We start from the raw sequence: 26,700 nt of genomic DNA on the forward strand, positions 1-26,700 counted from the left end.
AGTGAAATTAAGAGCGGTGGGGGGGTTAGGGGGGCTCCGGAGAGCCCCGGGCCGGCGCTTCGTCGGGGGGGGGGGGGGCCATCATCAGCGTTGATTGAAGGCACCCCTTAATCTGCAATGCTAATTAGAAAGCCGGTTTATGTTGATTGCAAAGTTTAAGTATGGATGACCCCCGGGCCACACGGGGGAGCAGCCGAGCGATCCACAGCGCTGTTAACGGCCCATTACCCACCCCCTGCACCCCCCAACCCCCAACCGATATCGGCGTAGAACGGGGAAGAATAATGAGGAATTAGGAAGACGATGACCAATAGCAGTCAGACGACGCAGATGCACAGAGGGCAATTATGAAGGCTATGGGGCTCAAGGGCAGGATTGGCGCAGCAGGGCTACATGTGATACTCCTGATGAAGCGGCCGTTGTTTTAACCCATTTTGGGCAGGAACCCCTATTTGTAACTATACCTTTCAGGAGGGGTTCCTGTTGCTATGTACAGTATATAGCAACATACATCTTGTTGTAATTTTTGAATAAATATTAGAAGTTTTTCAGAAAACTGAGGTCAGGATTTAGAAGGCGTTTTTAGAATCAGGTCTAAATGGGTTAAAATGCCCTTTTGCTCTTTTCAAAGTGGGGTCCGGGGACGGTGGTCCTTGTGGGGGGGGGTTTCCAGGGCGTCCCCGGTATTTGTTAATATAGCATCACAATCATTTTAGCCACTTTATCCATTCATGTTGGCTGTTCAAAAATAGCAGATATAATAGCTCACAGCACAGTTTGATTTTATTACATTTCTGGGCGGTGAAACCGCCCCTATAAGTGAGATTTGGAAAAATGTACAAATATCTTGCGCTGTGATTTGGGCCCAGGAAATTTGTACAATTATCCTGCGCTGTGATTGGCCAATCACAGTCTATTCAGGACTGTGATTGGCCAGTGTCACATGACACATGTGCATAGCCCTATATAAGAAACCATAACTTGAGAAAAAAACATAAATTTGTTTTTTTCTCAAGTTATGGTTCCGTCCATCATAAAGAGTGTTTCAATACATTTATTTATTTTTTGTACATGATTGGTTGACTCCATTCAGTATTGTGATTAGCTAGCAAGACACCGCCCACTTCACACAGGGTGTGATTTTTTTATCTAAAAATGTTTTTTGAATAATGTTAATATTCTCTCCTGGGGGTCCCTGACACAAAACATTTTCAGATTAGGGGTCCTTCACTTGAAAAAGTTTGAGAAATACTGCTTTTGATTGAGTGATTTTATTAGACAGAAATGTAAAACAGCACGAGTACAGTCAAACACACCAAAAAAGTCCTTGCAGTCTTGTTTCCATTGAGGTCCTAGGTATTTAGTGACTGGACACGAGTTGTCTCTGTACTTGAACCGCTTTTTTTTCCTACACCAAATCTCTTGGCCAAAGTCGGGGCCTGATATTTGTACTTAGCAGATCTACAAGCTCACAACGTGTAGCTCTAGGTCTATTTTGTGTGCATGACATGATGCACAACGAGGTATGAATCAGGCCTAACACTGATGGGAGAGCTGGCTGAACCCTGAGGAGATCTAGAGCTTCCTCCTGCTTGAATGTGATAGAATACTGTCTCCAGGAGATCCATCATGTTGCCCTCTCTGGTTCACAGCTCTGGACGCATGGACTAAAGTTCTCAGTCGCTGTTAGATTTATGTTGCCCCTAGTGAATACCGGTCCATATCTAGCCCACAGTATTATGAATTAATTACATCAATAAACAGAGGAAACTTCTTTTTTATAATAGTATTTGGGTTTATTCCAGAGAAGAGATCTTACAAGCGTCGGAAAAGCATGGTTCCAGATATATTGTTCTGAAGCTATTAGACCTGAGGCCGATTCTACAAATGTCTTTTAAATCCCAGCAGTTTTCTAAAAAACGTATGTTGCTATATCAGTGGTTTCTTGTCTAATTCTCCGTAACATACTCACTATGGGATATCAGCGCCCCCTGGCGTTGATGCAGAGCTACATACCATAAACTCCCGGGCCATTCATTGGCTGAGAAGGGTATGTCACGTGTCCGGTAGACCGGAAGAGGTATAAAACCTCTTGCGTGACGTGGCTCATCCTCTTTCGCTTCTCTGCATGGCAGATGCAACAGCTCAAGACATACCTTAATAATAACAAACGTAACTTTGATCAGGACAGAAACCAGCTTTAGCCCACTCGGTGGTACTTGTACTAACCAACGGGTTTTCCTCCTATTAAAAAAAAAAAAAAAAGTTTTATTATTTCCGCTCCCGCGGCTATCTTCTCTTTCTTTCTTTTACTGCTAAAGCAAGTTTTCCTCCTTTGAGTTTTCCGCGCTCTTAGCCTTGCGGCTGAAAGCTAACAGGTTAGCTCGAGATGGAGGTTCCACGTCCCTGCGTATTGCTGCTCTGCCGCTTGATGATCGCCGGGGATGACCCTCATGGTTTCTGCATCTCGTGCCTCGGTCTCTACAGGGCCGAGGCATTTCCAAGATGCACCGGGACGCTGCGAGGACTGCGCTCTGTTCTCCACGCTGCACCTCGATAGCCGCTTAGCCAGGGCAGCGCCCTGGCTGCGGGAGGCAGCGACGTCTCGTCCCCGGTCGTCGCGGATCCAGCAACACCCCGCATGGACACCGGCCCAGGGAACGTGGGTGGTGGGGCCCACCACGTGCGCTCACAGTCCACAATGGGCCCTCCGGCAGTCCCGGCTGCGAGCGGCGTTAGCCCCCGCTCGCAGCACCTCCAGGCTGCTACACAAGCCGTGCTACGCAGCACTGCAGCAGCCGCTAGCACCGTGTCTGGGGGAACCACCCAGGTGCAACTACCTAGCGGCACTTCCTCCCCCTCTTCCCAGCCGTCTTCTCCGCTGCCACAGCAAGCGTACCGGGCCAGCGGTGCGTCGCCAGGAGACAACGATAGGCGAGGGGAGAACGAGGCAGAAGCTCGTGAGTGAGTTAGCCCAGACTAGCTACGTTAGCTGCTTCGCTAGGTTAACGTCGCCTTAGTCAGGCAGTGTTTTGTTGGCTTAACACCCATGCAACAGGTTATTAACAGCGTTGTCCTAGCCTAGCTTGCCTCGCTAGGATAACACCATCCCCCTCTTCCCAGCCGTCTACTCCGCTGCCACAGCAAGCGTACCGGGCCAGCGGTGCGTCGCCAGGAGACAACGATAGGCGAGGGGAGAACGAGGCAGAAGCTCGTGAGTGAGTTAGCCCAGACTAGCTACGTTAGCTGCTTCGCTAGGTTAACGTCGCCTTAGTCAGGCAGTGTTTTGTTGGCTTAACACCCATGCAACAGGTTATTAACAGCGTTGTCCTAGCCTAGCTTGCCTCGCTAGGATAACACCATCCCCCTCTTCCCAGCCGTCTACTCCGCTGCCACAGCAAGCGTACCGGGCCAGCGGTGCGTCGCCAGGAGACAACGATAGGCGAGGGGAGAACGAGGCAGAAGCTCGTGAGTGAGTTAGCCCAGACTAGCTACGTTAGCTGCTTCGCTAGGTTAACGTCGCCTTAGTCAGGCAGTGTTTTGTTGGCTTAACACCCATGCAACAGGTTATTAACAGCGTTGTCCTAGCCTAGCTTGCCTCGCTAGGATAACACCAGCTTGTTAGCCTTCTCACTCTGTGTATCGAGCAAACCTCGGGGGCTTCTGAAGACCTTGGACAGGCTCATCGGGCGCCATGGGGACACATGTTGTTTTTGTCATAAGAATATGTTAAAACGTTCATGCTGTTTACTGTTTCTGTGCCTGCTCTTGTTTCATACTCATGTTCCAAGTACATAAAGCACATTAGCACATTAGCAGACTCTCACCGGTGCACAGACCGGTTCAGCCCCCCCCCTCCCCCCCGGCCGTGCTGGGGAAGAGGACCGTGGCTTTACAGGCCTCGATGGACGGCTCCTCGACTGCCAGAAGGCCATGTTTAATGAAAACGAATGTGTGTTTGAAAGTACAATTTTTTTTCTGCCAAAGAAATAAATGTGTTACATGTTACAAACGATCTCGTTCTTTCACGTGGCTTGAGAGCAGCGGAGCAGTGGAGTCCCCTACCGCGGGCTTCTCTGCTCCAATGCTCTCTGTATATAAGCCCATAATGTCTGTGATGCCCGAACTCCGGTATCCCAGACATTGATGGGATAATATCTGTGCATGTAATGTAAATGTATCAACGTTCTCAATTACATAAGCCCACACTGTCTAGAACACCCGAGTCCCGATGTTCTAGACATTGTTGGATAACATCTGTGCATGTTTTTGGATCATTTGAAGGTAATATGAAAACCCACATCACCCCTGTCCGCCAGAGGGCGCAAATGCGCCAGTGGAATGGGGTCACGTCGGTTTTGCCTTTCGCCTCACAGGCTTCCGTCTCACGGGTTGCAGCGAAACGCCACTGTGGACCGGAAGTCCTTGAGTCAGAAAGAGCGGACCTTTGTCTCCGCCGTTTTGGAGGGACAGATGCCCCCTTTCCCGCACCGCCTCACGATTTGCAGGCCACGTTCGCCTTTAACGAGCGACAAAGCATCCCCTACGGGGAGGAAGGTTTTGTCGCCTCACAGGCATCCGTCCCACAGGAAGTGCCCAAGCACCACTGTGAACCGGAAGTACTTCGGTCAGACATGACCCCTTGGCCGTACCGCCTCACGTTCGCCGCTGGAGGGCGACAAAGCACCTCCTAGGGAGGACGACTTTGTCGACAAGATGGCGGCGGCCAGAGTAAGTTAGGGAGAGAGTAATGACAGTAGCGTCGATCCCATTGTGAGAATGGAAGGCGGAAGTGCTCTGTCTACGTCAATGAGATAGTTCCAATGTTGGAACTATAGCCCATAGAGGCCCGCTTTGCAGCGAGAGCAAAGCGTGACGTTACTCTTTTTTCTACACTCTGGCGACGGCCAAGGTAGGATTACTCGTAGGTATATATATCCAGTGGTGTGATCTAGTTTTCACTGTATATATCTATGGGCTTAATTCTGACGCCGGGGTTTTTTCCCGTGGCCAATCACGTGACTCCTCCGAGTCCTCCGTTGGCCAGGGCTTACCAGCGCTACTAAACGAGGGCCACACACACGGCCCCGTCTGTCCAGCGTCGCGTCTGTCCAAGTAGCAGTGCTGTTGGTTCCCATGGGAACGAACAAGCTGCGGTGACGGACAAACCGGATGCTGACGTCAGGCAAGGTCCCCATGGCAACGCTCCCACTCTCCGAGCGGCCGGTGACGTCATCGTCCAATCCACTCGCTCGGTGTGGGAAGCAATGGGAGGTTTGCAAGCCGAATGCTTAGGTATTGCTCACAATACTAAAGGGTTTCAGGCTGCATTTCTCCACAAAACCCCCCGTGACAGAAAAAGTATTGTTTTCCCGTGCAAGGGGTCCAGCAGCCAATACTCTGAGGGAGGAAGCCTCCTTCCTCTTGAGCATGGGCGCTATTAAAGAATTACTTCCGATACTTCTGTTTACTATCCCAGTACATCAGCGTTACACTGTATGTGTACAGGGTTTTTCAGTACAGCAGTGACACACTGTGATTGTACTGATCAACTCCCCTGATCCGCAACAACACATTGTGGTTGTACTGGTGTGTTTTCCACGTGCTCTTATGCATATAATCTCCTATGTCGGACACGGTGTTGTTCCTCTCATGCGGAGGATGAGGCAACCATGTCTCTGAGAGAGGGGGTTCTCTCTCTCTCCATAGTGAGAATGTTACGAAGAATTTGTCAAGAAACTCGAGGTTACGTTGTAACCCCGGTTTCCTTAGAGTTCAGAGTAACATAGTCAGAGAACTATCTATGAATCGGAACCAACTGGTTTTCTTTTCGTAATATTTTCTGGTGGAAAAGAAGGGGGGGGGGGGTACGACCCATTCTGAATCTGAAGGGTCTCATTAAATACTTGGGTCAAAGAGCGGACCTCTGTCTCCGCCATTTTGGAGGGACAGATGCCCCTTTTGCCGTAACGCCTCACGGACTACAGACCTCGTTCGCCACTAACGAGCGACAAAGCACTCCCTACGGGGAGGACGACTTTGTCGATGCTCCGTCCGGAGCCTTTGGGCTCAGACGAGAGGGCGACGGCCAAGGTAGGCTTATTTCGGACGGCCCCGTTTGTCAGAGTGACAGCGCCGTTGGTTTCCATGGAAACAGACAGGCTGCGCTGGCGGACAAACCGGATGCTGACGTCAGGCGAGGTCCCCGTGACCGGTCACGTGACTCCGCCGGGTCCTAACGGACCGTTAGTACCTCTACTGCCTCGAGCGGTCACCTCAGGGTTAGCACCGCTGGCGGCAGTGGCAGCGTCGCTGGTCCCCATGGCAACGCACACAGGGTTAGCGCTGCTAGCACCAGTGGTAGCGTCTTTGGTCCCCATGGCAACGCACACACACAAAACCGGTTCCCTTGGAAACGGATTTCAACGTTTCTTGGCTCATGGTGGTTTAGCCTTGACTAGCTTGTTAGCTGCTAGGTTTGCATAACCTCCAGTCAGGCTACTGTTGCTCGAATTGGCGGCGAACTGGCCTCACTAACAACAACACATTGCAGTGTTGTTTTTTGGTGCAGCGCATAGCCAGCCCCGCTAAAGCAACACCACGGTGGCCACCTACCACCGCTACCCTTCCACGGTCTCTAACGGCCCCGCATGTGCGGGTCCGCTGGATCACGTGGCGACATCACCGGTCCAGTTGGAAACGTGTGCGTTGTCCGCACTGGGTGACATCAGAGCCCCTACTAACTCGCTTGCTGAGGCAGCTTGTTGGAGAGTTTGCAGTCCGGAACTGTTTACTATCCCGGTACTTCAGTGGTACACTGTGTGTGTAGGGGTTTTTCAGTACATCAGTCACACACTGTGGTTGTACTGGTCAGCTCCCCTGATCAACAACAACACACTGTGGTTGTACTGGTGTGTGACCCTCTTTGCGGACGGTGCGTTAAGGAGATGGGTGGACCAGCATTGTTTTCAATGCTTGTTTCCACGTTCCTTTCTATCCACCACGGTCAGGAGGTGGCGCGGCACACCGACGTGACTGTTTCCCCACTTGACGTCGCGGGGTTTTTCACCGTCACCGTCCGTCGAGCGTCTTGGTCCCGTCTCAGCGGACCACCTTCATAGGGGATCTCGCTGGGCTAGACCAGGCTCACGGCGCGTCTGTCCCGGGCGGGATAGACAGCTTTTCGGCCTATGGTCTTCTCGCGTGAGGCGACAAGTCACATACAGGCTATGCGTGCAGGCGACGGGTCTCATGACTTCGGCCTTACACCTGTTTCGTTTGGACAAGCCCCACATGTGACCTCTTTTCCCCGGAGGTGGATGTGGGCTCTTGGAGCCCCGTCCACCTGAGGTTATCGGAAGGTCCGGGTATCCCCACGGTGCGTGGACACGCTTAGATCGTGGTCAGATGCAGCCCTTCTGTCCAAGGGGTCCGAATGGGGGCTGTGGTCTCGCGGAAGGTCATTACCACGGACGCCAGCCTCGCAGGAGGGGTGCCGTCCACGAGAGCCGCTCGGCCAGGGGGGTGTGGGGTCCCAGTCTACAGACGGCCCACATCAACTACCTGGAGCTGATGACGGTCTTCTTCTGACGGTCAGACTTTGCAAGGCTCGGGTTTCGAGGTTGTCATGTCCTGGTCAGAACCGACAACACCACGACCGTGTGCTATGCCAAAAAGCAGGGAGGCCTGGCCTCTCCAGTGTTGGACAGGCTAGCTGGCGATCTGACGCTGTGGTGCGACGCGCGCCTTACGTCAACCAGAGCCTCACAGGTACCGGGCCTCCTGAACAGCGGAGCGACTCTGTTGTCCAGGGGCATTTTTTGGTACGCAGATTGGCCTCTCCTCTGGAGATAACAAGCCAGATCTGGGCCAGGTTGGCCGACTGAACTGCTTTATGCATTCCCGTCACTGGAGTTGGTCCTCTCAACTTGGAGAGGGTCAGACTCCACGGACTGTCAGTGCCACTGGTGGCACTGGCGTGGCGTGGGGCGCGTGGAGGTTAGGAATAATCCTCTCCTCTACAACGAGCCCTGGGCCCTCCCCCCGATCAGAGATCTGCTACGGCAGGCAGGGGTCGGGATTTTCCACAAGCAACCTCAGGACCTAGACCGGTGGGCTTGGCCCGTGAGGGGGAGACCTTGACTTCTTATGGCCTGCCCCCTGAGGTGGTAGCTACCATCCAGGGGGCGAGGGCCCTTTCCACGAGGTCTGCGTACGACGACAGGTGGAACCTGTTCGTGTCATGGTGTCTGAGTCAGTCACCGCCGGTTGAGGCCTTCCGGGCCTCGGTACGCAGCATCCTCATGTTCTTGCAGGACAAATTGAACCAAGGTCTGGTTTTCTCGACGGTTAAGGTGTACCAGGCGGCCATTTCCGCTTGTCACGTGGGTTCGATGACATGACGGTTGGCCGACATCCGCTGGTGCGTAGTTTATGAACGGTGCCAGGCGGGCCAGGCCGGTCTCTAGGCCTCTGTTCCCGGCCTGGGACCTGGCGGTGGTGCTGGGGGCGCTTTGCCTCCCACCGTTCGAGCCTTTTCACTCTATGGATCTGGAGATCGTTAGTCTCGAAACGGTTCTTGTGGTTGTTTTCACTACAGCTACACGGGTCAGCGACATACATGCGCTCTCAGTAAGTTCGGAGTGCATGAGGTTCTTGGGAGACGACAGCAGGGTTTGGTTAAGCCCAACATGGCGTTTGTTCCCAAGAACGGAATGGTGACCCAGACACCGGTTGAGCTGATAGTTTTTCATCCGCCTCCTTTCGCTTCTGCAAAGGATAGGCGGCTGCACTGTCTCTGCCCAGTGAGGGCGTTGAAGCTCTACTGCCAGAGGACGGCGGTCGGCCGGTCGTCCTCGCAACTTTTTGTCTCCTTCGGCCCAGATGGTCGGAGGAAGGCAGTGACTAAGGCGACGCTTTCTAGATGGAGTTTGGATGCCATTAGGCTGGCCTACGTCAGTAGTGGCGCTCCAGTTCCAGAGGGACTGAAGGCTCACTCTACTAGAGGCGTGGCTACTGCCTGGGCCCTCTCCAGGGAAATGTCTGTCCAGGAGGTGTGCGCGGCCGCAAACTGGTCGTCTCCATCGACTTTTGCGGCCTTCTACAGCCTGGATGTGGCAGCGGCGTCAGTGGCGCACGCTGTACTGGACATAGCGGCTGTCTCTAGTTAGGGTAGGGGAGGTCAGGCAGGTCTTTTGTGTAACCCGCCTTTTTTCCCTTCTCTACCTTCCTTCTCTTGAGTCCCCTCGGAACCACCGTTGGTAGGTTTCCAGGGGAGGAGGCCCTGTTTCCTTGTTTTCACTTATGGGTCAGACTTGTGTCTGTTCATTAGATGAATAGGCAGACTTGGTCTGTCAGGGTCCTTTTCTTTCAATTATATACCGCACCCCGGCCCGGAGGGCTGGGGCGCCCGTGAGGCCGAAGGTCACGTCCATGGGGACGGGGCCTTATGGCTAGGGGGCGTGCAGACCTGAGATTCGGTATGGCTATAAGCCCCAGGGGGGTTTATGTATCCCATAGTGAGTATGTTACGGAGAATTAGACAAGAAACTCAGGGTTACGGATGTAACCCCGGTTTCTTTAGAATTCGGAGTAACATACTCACCTAACACCCCTGTTTGTGTGCATCTGCATGCAGAGAGCGTGTTAAAGAGGATGAGCCACGTCACGCAAGAGGTTTTATACCTCTTCCGGTCTACCGGACACGTGACATACCCTTCTCAGCCAATGAATGGCCCGGGAGTTTATGGTATGTAGCTCTGCATCAACGCCAGGGGGCGCTGATATCCCATAGTGAGTATGTTACTCCGAATTCTAAAGAAACCGGGGTTACATCCGTAACCCTGAGTTCTCAAACGTATTCATAATAGTCAAGGACCCCCAAAATTATATGTATTTGGCCGCGGACCCCCATCTCAAAATATTTAGTTCCAGGGCAGGGACCCCCAGAAGCAAAGATTTGAGTAAAACATTTTTTTGCTTTAAAATAATATATACTGTATATATTCTAGATTTGCACACATTTTCACAATTTAAAAAAAATAGCAGATCTACAAGCTCGTAGCGCGGCACTCGGTGTCGCGCTACGAGCTTGTATATCTGCTATGTTTTAATAGTCAAAGTGTAAAATAATACTTTTTAGCTCAAATCTAAAAATGACACAGATGCGTTCCCAGTCTGAGTTAAACAGAGATACAGAGTTTTATACACATAACGTGGGGTGACGCCCTTCGTCATCACGTCAGCCGTGACGTCAGCCGGCAGTTGTGTCTCGACTTGCTCCGTTTCCTGGGCAACCAGAGGTGTGGTGACATTTATGCACAATGTTTATAACAACAAAACCCTGAGGCAAAGGAGGTTAACCTGCTATCTAATATGGTTGACATACCAGAACGAGCCCACGACTGATTTCTGTCATTTGGATTCCATAGAAGCCATCATGTCTCCTATGGAAGCATGTTGTGCAGCGAAAATAAGCAGATCTACAAGCTCTCAATGCGTCAGTCGTGAGATTTTATTTTTCTTTAATCCATGCGGACGCACAACGTACAGTACGCGTGCGCGCGCGAGCGCACACACACAAACACACAAACACACACACACACACACACACACACACACACACACACACACACACACACACACACATACACACACACAGTCACACTCTCTTGGGTTTACACACTCGGAGCCTGTTTTGGTAAACAGTACAGGGATTTAAAAGAGCAGATGAATTGTAATGCCACTTTGATGTAAATCCTTATTTTTAGTATATTGAAAACGGGCTGTATTTGAATTTTAAAACGTCTGTTTTCAGGTTCAGCAATTATGTAAGGGTTCTAAAATCGAATTCATCATATTCTTCGTGTATTGTGTATTTTTCGGGACTACGTGTTTTGTCTTCCTATCTTTGTTGGCAGTGGTGTAAAGTAACTAAGTACACATTCTCAAGTACTGTATTTTTTACTTTACTGGAGTATTTCCAACTTTCAGTACTTTTACTTCTACTCCACTACATCTCAGAGGCAAATATTGTGCTTTTACTCCACTAAAATTATTAAAAAACTTTAGTTACTTGGTAGATTTTGATTACCGGTATTATTACAAAACATACATTACCCACTTCCTATATACATTTTGGCCATTTGAAAATAGCCGATCTACAACCTCACAATGCGTCGCAACACATTGTGAGCTTGTAGATCTGCTATTTAAAAAAAGAATTGTTTTAATTATGTCCCCACAACTAATAGTAAGGCTAACCTGTGTGTGTGTATGTTTGTGTGCGTGCATGCGTGCGTGCGGCGTGTGTGTGTGTGTGTGTGTGAACAGAACCCCCACCAGAGGACCACCTCCTCCAGAACACACTGTGGCCCGAGATCCAGAAGCTGTGAGTACCGCCTCGACACTGCTAGCATAACGTATACACACGCGCTTAACAAGCTTATAATGCTAATGCAACATGCTCCCATAATAATTTATTCAACTCAAAGAGTGTAGTACAAATGGAACCAAATTGGACCTGATGGTGGTTCCATGTTGTACTCTCTTCGGAGTTTAGATTAACACTTAAGGATTCTTTACTGCGTGTAATAAAACCAAATCACCACCACACACACAAATGGGCATGGCCCATATACGGATGAACACACACCTTGGGAAATGATTAATGTCTTAAACCTCGCCACGACACCCTCCCCCACACACACACTCCACACCAACACGGGCCAATCAGGTTCCCCCGCATCCCACGAGCCTCCCTCTCCAGGGAATATATTGCCTCCATTTGTGCCCCATGTTAAATCCATTAAAGCCGTCGGTCCGGCATAAATATGACGTACGGTTTAAGAGCAGTCCATTGTTGTGCGTCGTCTCGTCGGACAGCAGCACTTTCGTTTCCCGCTCTCTTTTCCCGCTCTCTCTTCCAGCTCTCTTTTCCCGCTCCCTCTCTCTTTCCGCTTGGCACCAGCAGCCAGCCAGCCAGCCAGCCCCGGCGGAATATAATAAACGACACATAACGCATTAACATTAAAATGAGTAATTGGCCCAATTATTTTCCGTGGCATAAATAACAACGCTGCGTTCGATGTCGCCGGCCGACACGCCACGCCGTTGAAAGTTTTTTACAGGAGGAGGGGGGAGGATGATTGGGAGGGAGGGAGGGATGGAGGGAGGGGGGTTCTACATCGACTGGTGGACGTGTGGGGAGTTATGTTGTCGAACGTTGTTGCCTCACTGTTGACATAAAAAGTAATCTGCGGAGCGGTTGTCGGCGAGCTCTAAAGCAATTAGTGTGTTAAATGATTATCGGGAACGTTTGCGGCGCACAGTCTCCTGTCAGTGGAGGCGGAGGGGGGGGGGGGGGGGGGGTTAGGTGAGGGGAGGTTGGAAGGAGGGATCACTACTTTTTTTTGTTTCACACAATCAGCTTATTTCCTGTGGATGACGGCCCAGGAACCTGGCAGCTGGTGGCTGTCATATACCGTGGTGGACTGCCTTTGTTGTTGTTGTCATCACGCATGCACACACGCACACACACACACACACACACACACACACACACATTGTATTATGTATTATTACAATGCGTGAACATTTTAGGACTGTGATTTTATGAATGCCTTTTTTCGTCTTTTTTAATTACATTTTTGTCTTTTTTTTTTACCCTAACCGTAAAACCGAAAATAGCTGATCTACCGTACAAGCTTCACAACACGTCTTGTGTGTTGTGAGCTTGTAGATCACGATGTAGATCACGGCGCACGATGCCGGTTTGCTCGTGCGAGGACCAGGAAAATTGTCCTCACAACGATTATTGTTTTATTTATTTCTCAAATTCTACTATACTTGTGGGACAGTAACACCCCCCCCCCCCCCCCACACACACACACACACACACACACACACACACACACACACACACACAAACACACACACACAAGTAAGCCAGGTTTTATGTTATCTTTCTTGTTCTTTCTCTCTCTCTCTCTCTCTCTCTCTCTCTCTCTCTCTCTCTCTCTCCCTCTCTCTCTCATATACACATACACACACACACACACACACACACACACACACACACACACACGCACACACACTCTATTAACTCCCTTTCACTCTTCCATTTCCCTCAGTCAGTGTTACTCAGTGGCACGGCCAGGCTTTCATCCTTCAGTCTTTGTTGCTTATTATTTATGACTCTCTCTCTCTCTCTGTCTGCGTTTCCTTCCCTCTAACTCCATCCTCTCCTCCTCCTCCTCCATCTAACTCCACTCCCCCCCTCCTCCTCCTCTCCTCTCTCTCCTCCTCCTGTCTCTCTCTCTCCTAAAGGTACGGCCATGGATTTGAGACGTTCTGCCTGGCATCAGACAGCGCCAGAACAGTTGTGGCATCTGCATGCAAGGTCAGCTCACACACGCACACGCGCGCACACACACACACACACACACACACACACACACACACACACACACACACACACACACACACACACACACACGCACACATTTGCTCACACCCAAACTTTCTTAGCATCATAGTTAGTGTGGGGCCTCAGCACAGTGTTGTATGAGTTACATAGAATAAGTTTGAATAAAGATACATTCTGAAACAAGTGTTATGCACATCAAACGAATGTGAACACTCATGGACCTTTTAAAACTGATTACAGTGTTTCTTACATCCAGTTTCATGTACTGTATGGTTTAGATTTCAGTTCCTCCTTTTATTTTTCTCAGTTCTGGAAAAAGGTTTTAATAAAATGGCTTGTGGTTTTCACTTTCCAAGTTCCCCATTGTAACCATCACTGATGCACAGTTGATTCTGAGGAGACGAATGCTGAAAACGAAACGAGCATAAAACTGTCTGTCTCACTTGCTTGTCTTTGTACTTTTGTACCCGACCCATTGTTAGTGAAAACACCGTATTCAGACTGTACATAAAACTATCTATCCCAATATGAGCAGTCAGTGATTAAGTGGTAAACAACGCTGGCTCCTTCATTTCCCTTCACACCACTTCCTGGCCAAGCCTCTCGTCCTCTCCATCATCCCTCTCTGTCTCTCTCCATCCTCCACTCCAATCTTCCATCATCCTTGCCAGGTCTGTCCAAATTCCTGTCTTCCTACAGATGTTTCTCTCTCTCTCTCTCTCTCTCTCTCTCTCTCTCTCTCTCTCTCTCTCTCTCTCTCTCTCTCTCTCTCTCTCTCTCTCTCTCTCACACACACAAACTTATTTGGAAGTTTCTCATTCCAGAGTCCTGCTGCTAACACGACTCTGCTCAAGGTCATAGTCAAGCACACAAAACAGGTTAAAACACTGGTTCTGCAGTGTGTAGTGCTTCAGTAAACTAGCATCAGAGCTAAACCAATAACCTAGCATTAGTTTAAGCAATATACTATTTAAACAAAAAAACTCTGTACATTTAAACTAATGGATATACCAGGTAAACAATGAACTGTCTAAATAAAATGCCATCTTCATTACATGATTAACATTGTGGTCAAGAAAAAACAAGCCTAAGTAACAAAAACATGAGAACAAAAGGACCATGGTCAGTGTTGCCAGATTCTGTGAGAGAAACAAGCAGCCAGGTCTAGGAAAACCAGCCCAAAAGAAGCGACTATGGGCCACATGAGCACTTTAACATATACATCAGCTATTTGAAAATAGCAGGTCCACAAGCTCACAACGCGTCGCATCACGACGCGTTGTGAGCTTGTAGATCGGCTATTTTCAAATAACATCTTGCGGCGACATTATAATAAGCAGATCTGGCAACCCTGACCATGGTATGTCTGCATGGTCGTCATATGTAGGTCAAGTGCTAAGGGCTGAGGTTGAGCTCCTTGGTTCTACTTCCTCAAAATCTAAGCTGGCTGTGATGTCACCAGTCTTGTGAACCTATCATGGTCCAATATGCAAACAGTGGTGGAAGAAGTAATCCGATATTTTACTTAAGTAAAACTAGCAATACCATCATTTTAAAAACTCTGTTACAAGTAAAAGGCCTCTGTTCAAAATGTTACTCGAGTAAAAGTACAAAAGTACTGGCATCAAAATATACGTAAAGTACCAAAAGTAAAAGTACTAAAATGTTATATAATAGCAGATCTACTAAGCTTGTGAGCTTGTAGATTGACTATTTTCAAATTGTCTAAGTATAAAATAGGGCTAAAGTGGTTAATATATGTCTTTATAATATGATAATCTATATCTGCAAAGTAACTAGTAACTAAAGTTTTCAAATAATTGTAGTGGAGTAAAAGTACAATATTTGCCTCTGAGATGTAGTGGAGTAGAAGTAAAAGTATTGACAATTGGAAATACTCCAGTAAAGAAAACATACCTCAAATTGTACTTAAGTACAGTACTTGAGTAACTGTATTTAGTGACTTTACACCATTGCATGCAAATGATCCAGTTGTGTAAGGGTATGGGTCACACATGTAGCGACTGAATCCGTTCACTTCCATTCTATGTGAGAGAAGTGGTGGTGGTGAGGATTACTGTATATGATTATAGGACTGACATTTATCTGCTTGACCCGCTAAATGCATGTGTTGAATCACTCTCATCTGCGTTAAGCACATGATACACTTAACACCTTGACCATCAACTACTTTATCAGATAGACTGACGCCTGTGTGTGCACGATGATGATACGAGACGCATCTGTTATGTTCACTATACTCATTCTGTTATTTTCCATGTCTCATATCTTCTGGTCATGTCATGTGTCGGCAGTGGTGTAAAGTAACTAAGTACATTTACTCAAGTACTGTACACTTTTGAGGTATTTTTTACTTTACTGGAGTATTTCAATTTTTTTCTCACAACGCGTCGCATCGTGGCGCGTTGTGAGCTTGTAGATCTGCTATTTTCAAACATTTAAGTACTTTTACTTTTGGTACTTTAAGTACATTTTGATACCAATACTGAGTCCTTCAACATTGCAGTATTGATACTTTTACTTAAGTAAAACATTTGAGTACTTTTTCCACCACTGCAGCTGGTAGTTCCAGACTCTATATAGCTTTCGGAGATTGGGTAATACGTGTTTTGGCTACGCCAGACTACGTCACGTGCCACGTCGTACGGAGTTCAACTTTGTTGAACTTTGACCCATTTTAATGCCTCCAGCAGCATGTGTTGGCCAGGCCTCACCGTGTCTCCCGTGCCATCATGGAGCGTGTCTGTCTGACCGTACCGTACCCTGACTTGAAAGCACTTTGCTTTGAACAGCTGTGGCGGCGGTGCGAGGCGCCAGCCAGGGCCTGCTTTATTTGAATATTTGAATATTCATACATTCTGATTTTTTCTTTGTGAGGGAGAAAGAGTAGTGCCTTCAGCCCTTCACTTCTGTTCAGCTTAACATGGTTTTCTTTGACTTTATTATTTTTTTGTGGGAAGAACCATGTTAAACACAAATATTAATCATTGCAGAATATTTCTCACATATTTGAACGTGTCAAAACGTGTCTGGAGAGAAACCTTTAACAGGGTACCCTAGAGGTGTGCATAGTCCCTAGACAGCGTGGCTGTCAGGTATAAACAGCCTCATTGCAATTTTTAGCACTAATGTTTTTTTTTAGTTGTGTTTTTTTTATTGATTGAATACAAGTTTGTTGACAGTAGTACAGTCAAAAGTGATGCTAAAAGGATAACACAAATTATTTTACTCAATGCATCAGTAAGACTTACAGTACAACACATACAATGCAATAGAATACATATCGGTAATAGCTCCACTAGTAGAAAATGGTATATTTACTAAAAAAGGAGGGGTGGGGGCAGGGAGCAGAGGATGCTATTACCAAGCCCAATTGTATTGTCGAGATCGATAATGGCTTTTGGTATGGCATTCCACTTTATGGTGGCAGCATAGTAGAATGCCCTTTTACCCAAGTTTGAGCTGAATTTTGGGGGAAACGAGGTCAAATGATATACGTATCTAGTGTTATGCCCGTGGGCATCACTCACTCTAGAGAAGTAGTTTGGCAGGTATCTGATCCTCTGAGTATTTTAAAGACCAGCCCCATTGAGAGATGTTGCTCTCTGTCTTCTACAAAGCACCTTGAGCCCCAACCCAGACTAGCAAAGTGAGCTGGGAGAAGGTGAGTCCTGGCGGTGAGGCCTAGCAGCAGTGTTGATTTTTTTGTCGACTAAAACTATGACGAAAAGTGTTCCGTCGACTACCTTTTTTCACTGACGAAAACGAAATAAAAACTAAGCTCTGATGACTAAAAAGACAATTTTGTCAACAAATAAAACTAGACTAAAATGTTAGGGAGGGACGAGTTGAGAAGAGATCCAGTAGAACTAAAAGACATTTTATGTTTGGTTGCGCTCGGGTGTTGAGCTCTGAAAATAGCAGATCTACAAGCCCACAACGCGTCGGATCGGCTATTTTCAGCATGCAACCAAGTGTAAAATCAGCCATTACGACGCCATCAAGGCACCGCCAAAATACATTTTAGTCGACTAAATCAACTGTACATTTTTTATGATATTTAGTCGAGTAAAACTAGACAAAAACGAAAACATTTCAGATGACTGAAACTAAATGGCATTTTATTCAAAAGACTATGACTAAAACTAAATCAAAATTTGCTGTCAAAATCAACACTGCCTAGTAGTGATGTCCGGGTCAGGTTTTTTCCGCCTCAACCCGCCCCGCGAACCCATATATAAATCAATGGTTCAACCCGCCCCGCGGGTCGTACCTATAATTCTGTAAAATCATGAAGGTTAGAAAATAATACATAAAGTATACACCCCAAGTGTATTCAAACTGTTTTATTGTTATTATTCTTATTCCTATTAGGAATAAAGACAAAACAAGAGCATGTGATTTTTTTATTTATTTTTTGCGTGTGAGAGCGGCTGATCCACTCACCCGCAGCCCGCATAATTCGGTCGGCCCGCTCATCACTACTGCCTAGTAATAGTCTTATTGGTTTGATTGAGACATCTGTAGTTTGTGTTTTCAGTGACATTTTCATGCCATCTCTCCATCCCGTACAGGCATCCAAAGCGGAGCATGCGTCGGTGCTGCTGTGGAGCACCTCGTCTTGGCGTCAGCTGCAAGCGCTGCCCTGCCACACCCTCACCGTCACCCAGATGGCCTTCTCCCCCGACGCACGCCTCCTGCTGGCCGTGTCGCGCGACCGCACCTGGTCCCTGTGGGCACGAGACCCGCCCGCCACCACACCGGACAGCGCAGGTGAGAGACGGTGGATTTACTACTTAACTCATTGACTGCCATGGACGAGTACACTCGTCAGTTAGGTCCACAGTGCCAAGGACGAGTATGACGAGTTTTCTTCCGGATCCATGACATGAAAAAGGTTTTAAGCACCACTGATATATAGCAACATACGTTTTTTTAGTCAGATTTTGAAGACAGTTTTAGAATCCCACAGAAGCAAAGATTTCAGTCAAAACATGTTTGCTTTAAAAACATATATATTCAAAGATTTGCACAAAGTTTCAAGATAAAAAAAAAATAGCAGATCTACAAGCTCATAGCGCGGCACTCTGTGCCGCGCTATGAGCTTGTAAATCTGCAATTTTTGAATAGGCAAATAAATCTGAAATGACACAGATGCGTTCCCGGATTGAATGGGTCAAAGCAGAACGTTTGGATTGATCATCCATACCAAGCCATTTTGTTCACATTGCTGAAATGCAGATTGTTGTTTTCATGTGCGTGACAATGGGTCGGGCGGGTTTTGGATAGGAGAGGAAAAAACCTCACCAGTGCATAAATAGCGTGTTGTATCATCATCACACAGTCTATTGGGCTGGCCCCCGTACGTACGCTGTGATATTTTATCCGACTGACTTGAAAGCTTCATAGGATCAGCGTAATACACGTTCCAAAACATTTACTATCTGCTGTAAATGTCAAGAAGAATAGAGCCGTAAAATGCGTGATAGACCATTTTACTGCACCAAGACACTGTTTTGTACCACTGACTAACAAATTGCCCATAGTAGAATGAAATAATCAAGAGGGGTTTTCTGTATTTTAGTGGTTTCAGTGGCTGCATTTTCAGAGCATGATTGCGAACAAGGTAAACAGGGTCCCGAAAGGGGCTAAGAGATACCCTGCTCCCTCTGCAGACGTGACCAATCGATTACCAACACCATAAGTGTGAACCAGTAGAAACTATTACAGATTCAGTGATCTCTTTTGTCTCTGTTCACCTTTTAACTTTTTAATCTCTTTCACAGGACTTGTTTACATTCATTTAATGCCACAAAACGGTTTAAGTTTTTATAAGACTTATTTGCTTCTAAATGTATAGTTATGAACTTTAACTTAATTATTTATTAAATGAATTGTCTTATCACTGGATCACTATGATATCACTATATCACACTGTAAACATGAACACACTGTTACAGTAGCTCTCATGGGGATCTTGGACTTCATTTGGCCAGTCTGTGACGTCCGTCAGTCATCTATAATATATCTAACAGTATGATGACGTGTGACATGACTAAAAATCGGGCCAAGGTTTCACCCTGATCTAAGCCTCAGACTTCCATTGTATAAAGTAAACGTACATTTGTTAAGATGCCTCAATGACGTAGTGTGCACATCGATCGTCACTAGAAAACAACCTGCGATATATCTTTTATATTCCTGAACCGATTAACTGACAAAGGACGTAATTGTTCAGAAATAGTGTTGGATTCACAGGCTGGTCCAGCCACCTCTCATTTCACCAAACTTCCGGATCCAGTTTGCAGTTTGCCTCCCATGAACTGGTCCATGGCCTGATCGTACCTTCATCTGATACCTTGGGGTTGCTATGCTGAACAGTGTGCCATCGGGAAGCCGGTGTGTGTTGATCTAGTCAGGTACTGGCTTCCCTGATTGGCCAATCCAGCACATTCAGGGATTGGCCAGGATTTGTGTGATGTTTGTGCTGCTGTATATATAAGTGGTACTGTGCATTGATTCTAACAGAGCAGGACTGGACCAATCTCTTGTAAGCTATGCACCTGTGTCCTCTACCACAGTTTGAAGGTCGCCGTGGCCCAAGATATCGTACGACACCTCCTCGTGTGACTCGTGTGTTGGTGGGACACAACGTTTACGCCTTTGAAGATCTCAAGCAAAGTGGTGAAATTGCTGTGCACATCTTCAACACAGTGTCTTTACGTTGGACGACGTTGCACCCAGGGAAAACAGGGAGAGAAGAACGTCCATTTGAAGTTTCCCCCATTCGCTGTGGCCACATAGCTGTGCTGATAGAAGATACCGTCTACTTATGGGGAGGCCTTCCTGTCTCCAATGTACTCTATGCATTTGATGTGGACACCCACACATGGTTCAAGGCCAAGCATTCTGGGACTGTTCAAGGGAGGTTTTTGCACGCAGCCTGTGTCTCGGAGAAGGTCATGTATATCTGTGGAGGATATGATAGTATGTCTTCCTTTCATAATGGCATTCCTGCTCATAATGACATTTGCAAGTTGGACACCACCACAATGGTCTGGTCTTTAATTAACACCAGAGAAGCTCCACTAGCCCTTAAGGATCACTCTGCCACCATCATAGGGACAAAGATGTTTGTATTTGAGGGCGGATTTGAAAAAGCAAAAATCCGAGTGTTCGACACGGAGACTAACTGTTGGCTGAGCATGCCAGATAAAGCAAATAAAAAAGAAAAGATTTGTTCAAAAGTACTATTTCATTCAGCCTTTGCCTACAATGGAGAGCTGTACATATTTTGTTGCAGGAGAAGAGAGTAAGAGAACTACATTGATCCGATGGAGCTGATCGTCAATGATCTGTGGAAATTCAATCCAGAGACCTTCTCCTGGAAGAAGGTTGAGCCCAAGGGTGAAGGCCCAGGTCCAGGGTTGCTTAACAGCTGTCGCGTGGTGGGAGTGGGAGATCGTATCATCCTCTTTGAAGGACATGAAGAAGAGTCCGTAATCGTTGATGACCTGTACATCTTAGACTTTAATCCTAGTCTCAAGACGTTATGTAAACTAGCAGTTATTCAGTACGGTCTGGAGCAGTCGGGACTCCCACACGACATCAGATGGGAACTGGCAGCCATGATAAACAAAACGGCGATCCCACGAAAAAAGAAAGAAAGTAGGGTACAACAGCTCCTCCAACTGTTACGACCCGGCCTAGGGGTCACCAGGTGTAACACAAAAATGGACTCCCTCCTACCCAGTTCCCAAATATAGACAGCCAACACCAGTTTAAAAATCCAAAGTACAGTGTTTTATTTTACAAGTTACAAAAACATGGATAAGTTACCTCAGGGTGGGCACCTGAACATAAAATCCTACTCAAAACAAAACCCTATTCTTACCTTTACCAAAACCCAAAACAAAGCACAGATATCTTACCTCACATAAACTAAAGAAACATCTGATCAAACAAAGAACACAAAAGAAAGGACACCCACCCCTACCTTACCAAGACTAACCATGTTAACATTGAAACTTCTAAAATACTGGCCAGGCTAAAACACTTAAAAACACCAGACTGGTGCGGTTGGGAGACTTCATGGAGGAAGACATTAGGGAGACTGAGACAGGCAGCTTTATAGGTGAGCCTGGTCACAGGAGCCAATCATCAGTAGGGTCCACCTGGTAGCCAACCACTCACGTTCAGACACCACTCATTCACGCCAGCTGGTAATCAATCAGTCACTCATTCACACACACCAATGAGGGAAAAAGATATACACAGGGCAACACAGAAAATAATATAATATGACCCTATAGGGTCATAACACAACGGTTCTCAGATGACACCGTGGTGGTCAGCCATATCTCAGGAGACAGCACTGCTGAACATGATTGTTCAGATAGGTAATCGTCCTTTTGTAAAGTCTTGTTTTTATTTTATTTCAGTTAACTACAATGTTTTTTACCCTCCTAATCTGCAATGTGGACGCTGCATACGCTGCCTACTGTGAAGTCCTCCTGAGGGCAGCAAAGCAAAACCTTTCAGGAGACTTCACAGCAGCCGAACTAAGTAAAGCAATTAACAAACTGAAGCTGGGAAAGTCACCAGGCCGAGACAATATTCATCCCGAGTTTGTCAGACACCAAAGCGTATGAACATCTCGCTGGCTATGCTCGTTCTTTTCATCATGGTCCAAGATTCCAAAGACCTGGTGCCGTGCTTCCGTCATAGCCTTGCCAAAGCTGAATAAACCCGCCGAAGATCCGAAGTCCTACAGGTCCATTTCACTGCTCTGTGTCCCATATAAGATCCTGGAGAGGCTGATCCACAGCCGCATCGAGCCAGTGGTGGACCAACAACTCCGACCGGAACAAGCCGGCTCACAATGAATGAAAGCATTTTTTTAAAGGTTTTAAAGTAAAAAATACCATAATTTATTTTACCTTATTTATTTTTATATATTCATGTTATTTTTTTATCATTAAAATCTTATTTTTTTGCCAGTTATTTGGGGGCCCACTTGCAATATCCTCACGGTCCACCGGTGGGCCCCAGCCCACAGGTTGGAAATCACTGCACTAAGCGCTTGAAGCCAGCATGGTGCCCCACAGCCCAACTTTTCATAAGCAGCATGTTTAGTACAACGACTATTGTACAAAACATATTAAGAGGCTTCTCTCTGTGTGTGTGTGTGTGTGTGTGTGTGTGTGTGTGTGTGTGTGTGTGTGTGTGTGTGTGTGTGTGTGTGTGTGTGTGTGTGTGTGTGTGTGTGTGTGTGTGTGTGTGCTACTTTGGATGCAGCATAGCGAAGGCCCGTTCTGTTTCTCATTCAGTGCGTTGGGTGGAGGAGGTGTCAGGGGCTCAGGTTAGCGGGTTAGCGCCATCATTTCCTCTGGCACACAACCTTTCCAGGGCCCTTAAAGCTGCAGGACTGGCAGGGCAAGTACAGCTAGACTGAGACACAGACGGTCTGCTGAATATTTCAGGACGGCGTTTGCCATTTTGAACCGAAAGCCGAAAAATAGCAGATCTACAAGCTCACAACGTGCCGCGCTGCGACAAGTTTTGTTGTATATTATTTAAGTTGTGTCATATCTGCCCTGAGCAATTTGTGATTATCAAACCAAACAGAAAAAAAAATGTGTACCGTAAATTTCGGACTATAAGCCGCGACATTTTTCGACCCTGCGGCTTATATAACGGTGCGGCTTATCTATGGATTTTTACAGCTAACGGCCACTAGGGGACCTCCTAAATCTATGGATTTTACACCTGCGGCTTATAGTCCAGTGCGGCTTATATATGTTCCAAACATTCAATTTAGCTGCTGCGGCTTATAGTCAGGTGCGGCTTATAGTGCGAAAATTACGGTATTCATATGTTCCAAATAATTATTTTGTGTGACAATAATCGTCGACTCTACAGGAGCTTGCCGGCAGATTCAGCGGCGGAGCTCTGAATCTGTCTTGAGAGATTAATTTGGGGCCTATGTGACGCGTTTTGCGTCACTCTGCGCGTCGTCTCGCATGCGCTGTAGTGTCACCTCCGTTTGCAACCCCGTGCGCAAAGCTCGTGAGTCGAGCCCATTGGTCGAAACCGTTTTGACCATGTCCAATGCGCTTCACTGCTCCCTCTCGGTTCTGTGGGCTTGGTTGCACCCCTAATCTGAAATAATCTAGGGGGCGGGGTGGAACTAACTGACGGCCACATCATGTGATCCAGCAGGCAGAGGCCTGCATCCCCCCAGAGGCCTTCTTCTTCTCTGTAAGTGTCTCCCACTGGCAGCGCCTCACGGTGGAGCGCTGAATGAACCCTGACACCGGATAACCAGCCCAGAGAGCTCTGATTTGCCCCTGTGCTGATGGAAGAGAGAGAGTGTGTGTGTGTGTGTGTGTGTGTGTGTGTGTGTGTGTGTGTGTGTGTGTGTGCGTGTGCGCGTGTGCTCGTGTTGTGGAGGTGATAGGATTGTGGGTGCGGGGGGCTCGGGCTCTCCCGTCCGTTCCGGTTGGCTGCTGAATCACTCAGAGTGATGGCGGAGGACACACACAAACATTCTCTTTCTCACAAACACGCACACTCTCTCTCTCTCTCTCTCTCTCTCTCTCTCTCTCTCTCTCTCTCTCTCACAGACACACACACACACACACACACATATTATTATGTACACAAATCACATGGCTCTCATCTGCGCGTGCGTCCTCGCTGACCAGACGAGGGAAGGTTAAACGATGCCAGGGCTCATCAAACAATACCACTCTGCCCTGCTCCTGTGTGTCTCGTCTTTTGTAATCCTTCTCTCCATCCCTCCCCTCCTCTCCTCCTCCCTCTCTACCTCTTCTCTCCATCCCTCCCCTCCTCTCCTCCTCCTCCCTCTTCTCTCCGTCCATCCCACCTCCAGTCACTAGCTGCCCTCCTGCATCAAGCACTAAGCCTCCATCTTAGTTTTTTTCCCCCTGACGGTATCTCTCTCTTTCTCTCTCCCTCACTTTCTCTCTCTCTCTCTCTCTGTATAACTCTCTCACTCACTCTCTCTTTATTCTGCACCAGGCAGGATGGAGACGAGGCCTCACACGGCCTCTGTGATCTTTGGCCCATCGCGACCTTGTGGACATTAATTGTCTGCCTTTGAAAATAACATGTCTGGGCCAAAAATTCATAGTAAAAAGAAAGTGCTCAGGAGCCGAGATACAGCCTTTTTCAGTAATAAGTTAAACAAGAAGTGAATGTCAAATCTTCAGATAATGATATCTTGGGTTCTGAACGTTTTTGTTTTTTAAACAAAAAATACGTGTCAAACACGTCATTGACACGTTGCACCATTGCGGTAAAACACGTGAAACACGTCAATGGCACTCAATGAGTTTTAAAACAGTGAAATTAATAAAATTCAGATCAAAGGTCAGCTATATACAGTTAAGAAAAAAAGTTAACAAAACACACATGGCATCACTGAGTCCATCTATAGGCAAATGCCTTGTTAAAAATAAAGGTTTTTAAAAGGTGGACTGGTGCTCTCAGATTGTCAGGGAGGGCATTCCACAGCCGAGGAGCAGCCGAGCAGAAGGCCCGATTCCCCCCCCATGGTGCGAAGCTTCATCTTGTAGGGGTTTGAGTGTGTTTGAATTTCCAGAGCGGAGGGAGCGGGTGGAGGTCGGGGGTTCGAGGAGTTCCTTTCGGGGATCGACAAATGACCTTTTTTTTTCTTTTTTTCTTTTTTTTTTCTCTTACACAAATCCAGTATTGTCTTCTCTTTATTTTACAATACTGTGGTTTTCTCTTATCCTCTTATCAATACAGTAGCAAATGACTGAAAACTCAATTATCTTTCTTTTTTTATGCGGCCTCTGCTGTTTGCGTCGCGATGATCTTTTTTATTAAATCGATTTAAATTGTCACCAGTTTGAATCCATTTTAATCGATTCACGATAAATCGTTACATGCCTAACAACTATACGAAAAAACGTTTTCATGAATTATGTTTTTTTAATGTACTTTGTGCGCCAACTGGAGAAAGTTGCCAAGTAGCAGGATTTGATTGATGAGGCTGTTGTCAAAGGTTGGCACGCTGCCTTGTTTCCTACAGAGGATTGGCTTGGAGCACATATTAAAACTAAACGTATAGTCACTAGGGAGATATACAGCCATGGCAGCCGAGATAAAATTGCAGATATACAAGCTCATAGCGAGGCATTGAACACCACTGAGTTAGTAGAACATGTACTGTAGGTGTGTACATGCACAACTAAACCTGTTTCTCATTCTGAATTTTAACTGTACTGTTTTGTTTCTGTTTTGTCATGTTAACCCCCCCCCCCCCCCCCCCCCAGAGCCACACTTCTCCCTGCACACGCACACCGCCAAGGACACGGCCGTGCACAGCCGAATCATCTGGGCCTGCGACTGGAGCCCAGACAGCAAGTTCTTTGTCACGTCCAGTCGGGATAAGAAGGTAAAAAAAAACCTTCACATCATTGTTGTCGTCAGCCAGAAACCTCTTATCTCCATATTCAAAATGTTGGTGTTTATTTCCATAATTAACGCCCTACTTGATCATACTACAGCGTCACTCAAAAGCAGCAGATCTACAAGCTTGAAACGCGGCGCGAAGCGACACCTTTCGAGCTTGTCGATCTGCTGCTTTTGCTCTTTTTGAATTTGCGTCCTGAAAAGTGACAGTTTTGGACGTATGAGGTTTCCACCCGACAGACAATTTACACAAACATCATGTCTATCTTCCACAGTGCAGATGATGATCAGTGTTGCCAGATTCTGTGAGAGAAACAAGCAACCAGGTCTCGGAAAACCAGCCCAAAAGAAGCGACTATGGGCCACATGAGCACTTTAACATATACATCAGCTATTTGAAAATAGCAGATCTACAAGCTCACAACGCGTCGCGATGCGACGCGTTGTGAGCTTGTAGATCGGCTATTTTCAAATAAAATTTTGCGGGCAAATTATAATAAGCAGATCTGGCAACCCTGATGATGATGTTGTCACCTTTTGTGAAAGGCAGAGGAAATGTCATTTCTCTTACAAATGTTACTTGGTAACACCAGGGGTGGGCAACCTTTTTTGGTCATGAGATCTATTTTTTTTTTAAATTGCAGGGTGGAAAGATCAATCATCACCAGACGGTGTAAACCACCAGACCATTATTATTATTACAGGCTGCTAATTACGATAATACATGCAGAGAATAATTCAAAAATCGAGAAAAGGCGAGAGACATTTTGCCGCCTTCTCCTGTCTGAGGA

At 47.0% G+C, this 26,700-nt stretch overlaps 1 protein-coding gene across 1 annotated transcript in view; it reads left to right on the forward strand.

The window, feature by feature from the left end:
- Positions 1-26,700, forward strand: part of elp2 (elongator acetyltransferase complex subunit 2) — a gene marked incomplete at its 5' end in the record, with an annotated part of 113,770 nt that overhangs the window by 74,408 nt on the left and 12,662 nt on the right. Inside the window, 4 exon segments of the mRNA XM_080443330.1 lie at positions 11,332-11,389; positions 13,327-13,399; positions 18,022-18,220; positions 25,771-25,892. Of these exon segments, the coding sequence (XP_080299456.1) occupies positions 11,332-11,389; positions 13,327-13,399; positions 18,022-18,220; positions 25,771-25,892 (452 nt within the window).

Source organism: Gymnoscopelus braueri (genome assembly GCF_963280865.1).
Source record: "Gymnoscopelus braueri genome assembly, chromosome: 11".
NCBI classification, from domain to species: Eukaryota; Metazoa; Chordata; class Actinopteri; order Myctophiformes; family Myctophidae; genus Gymnoscopelus; species Gymnoscopelus braueri.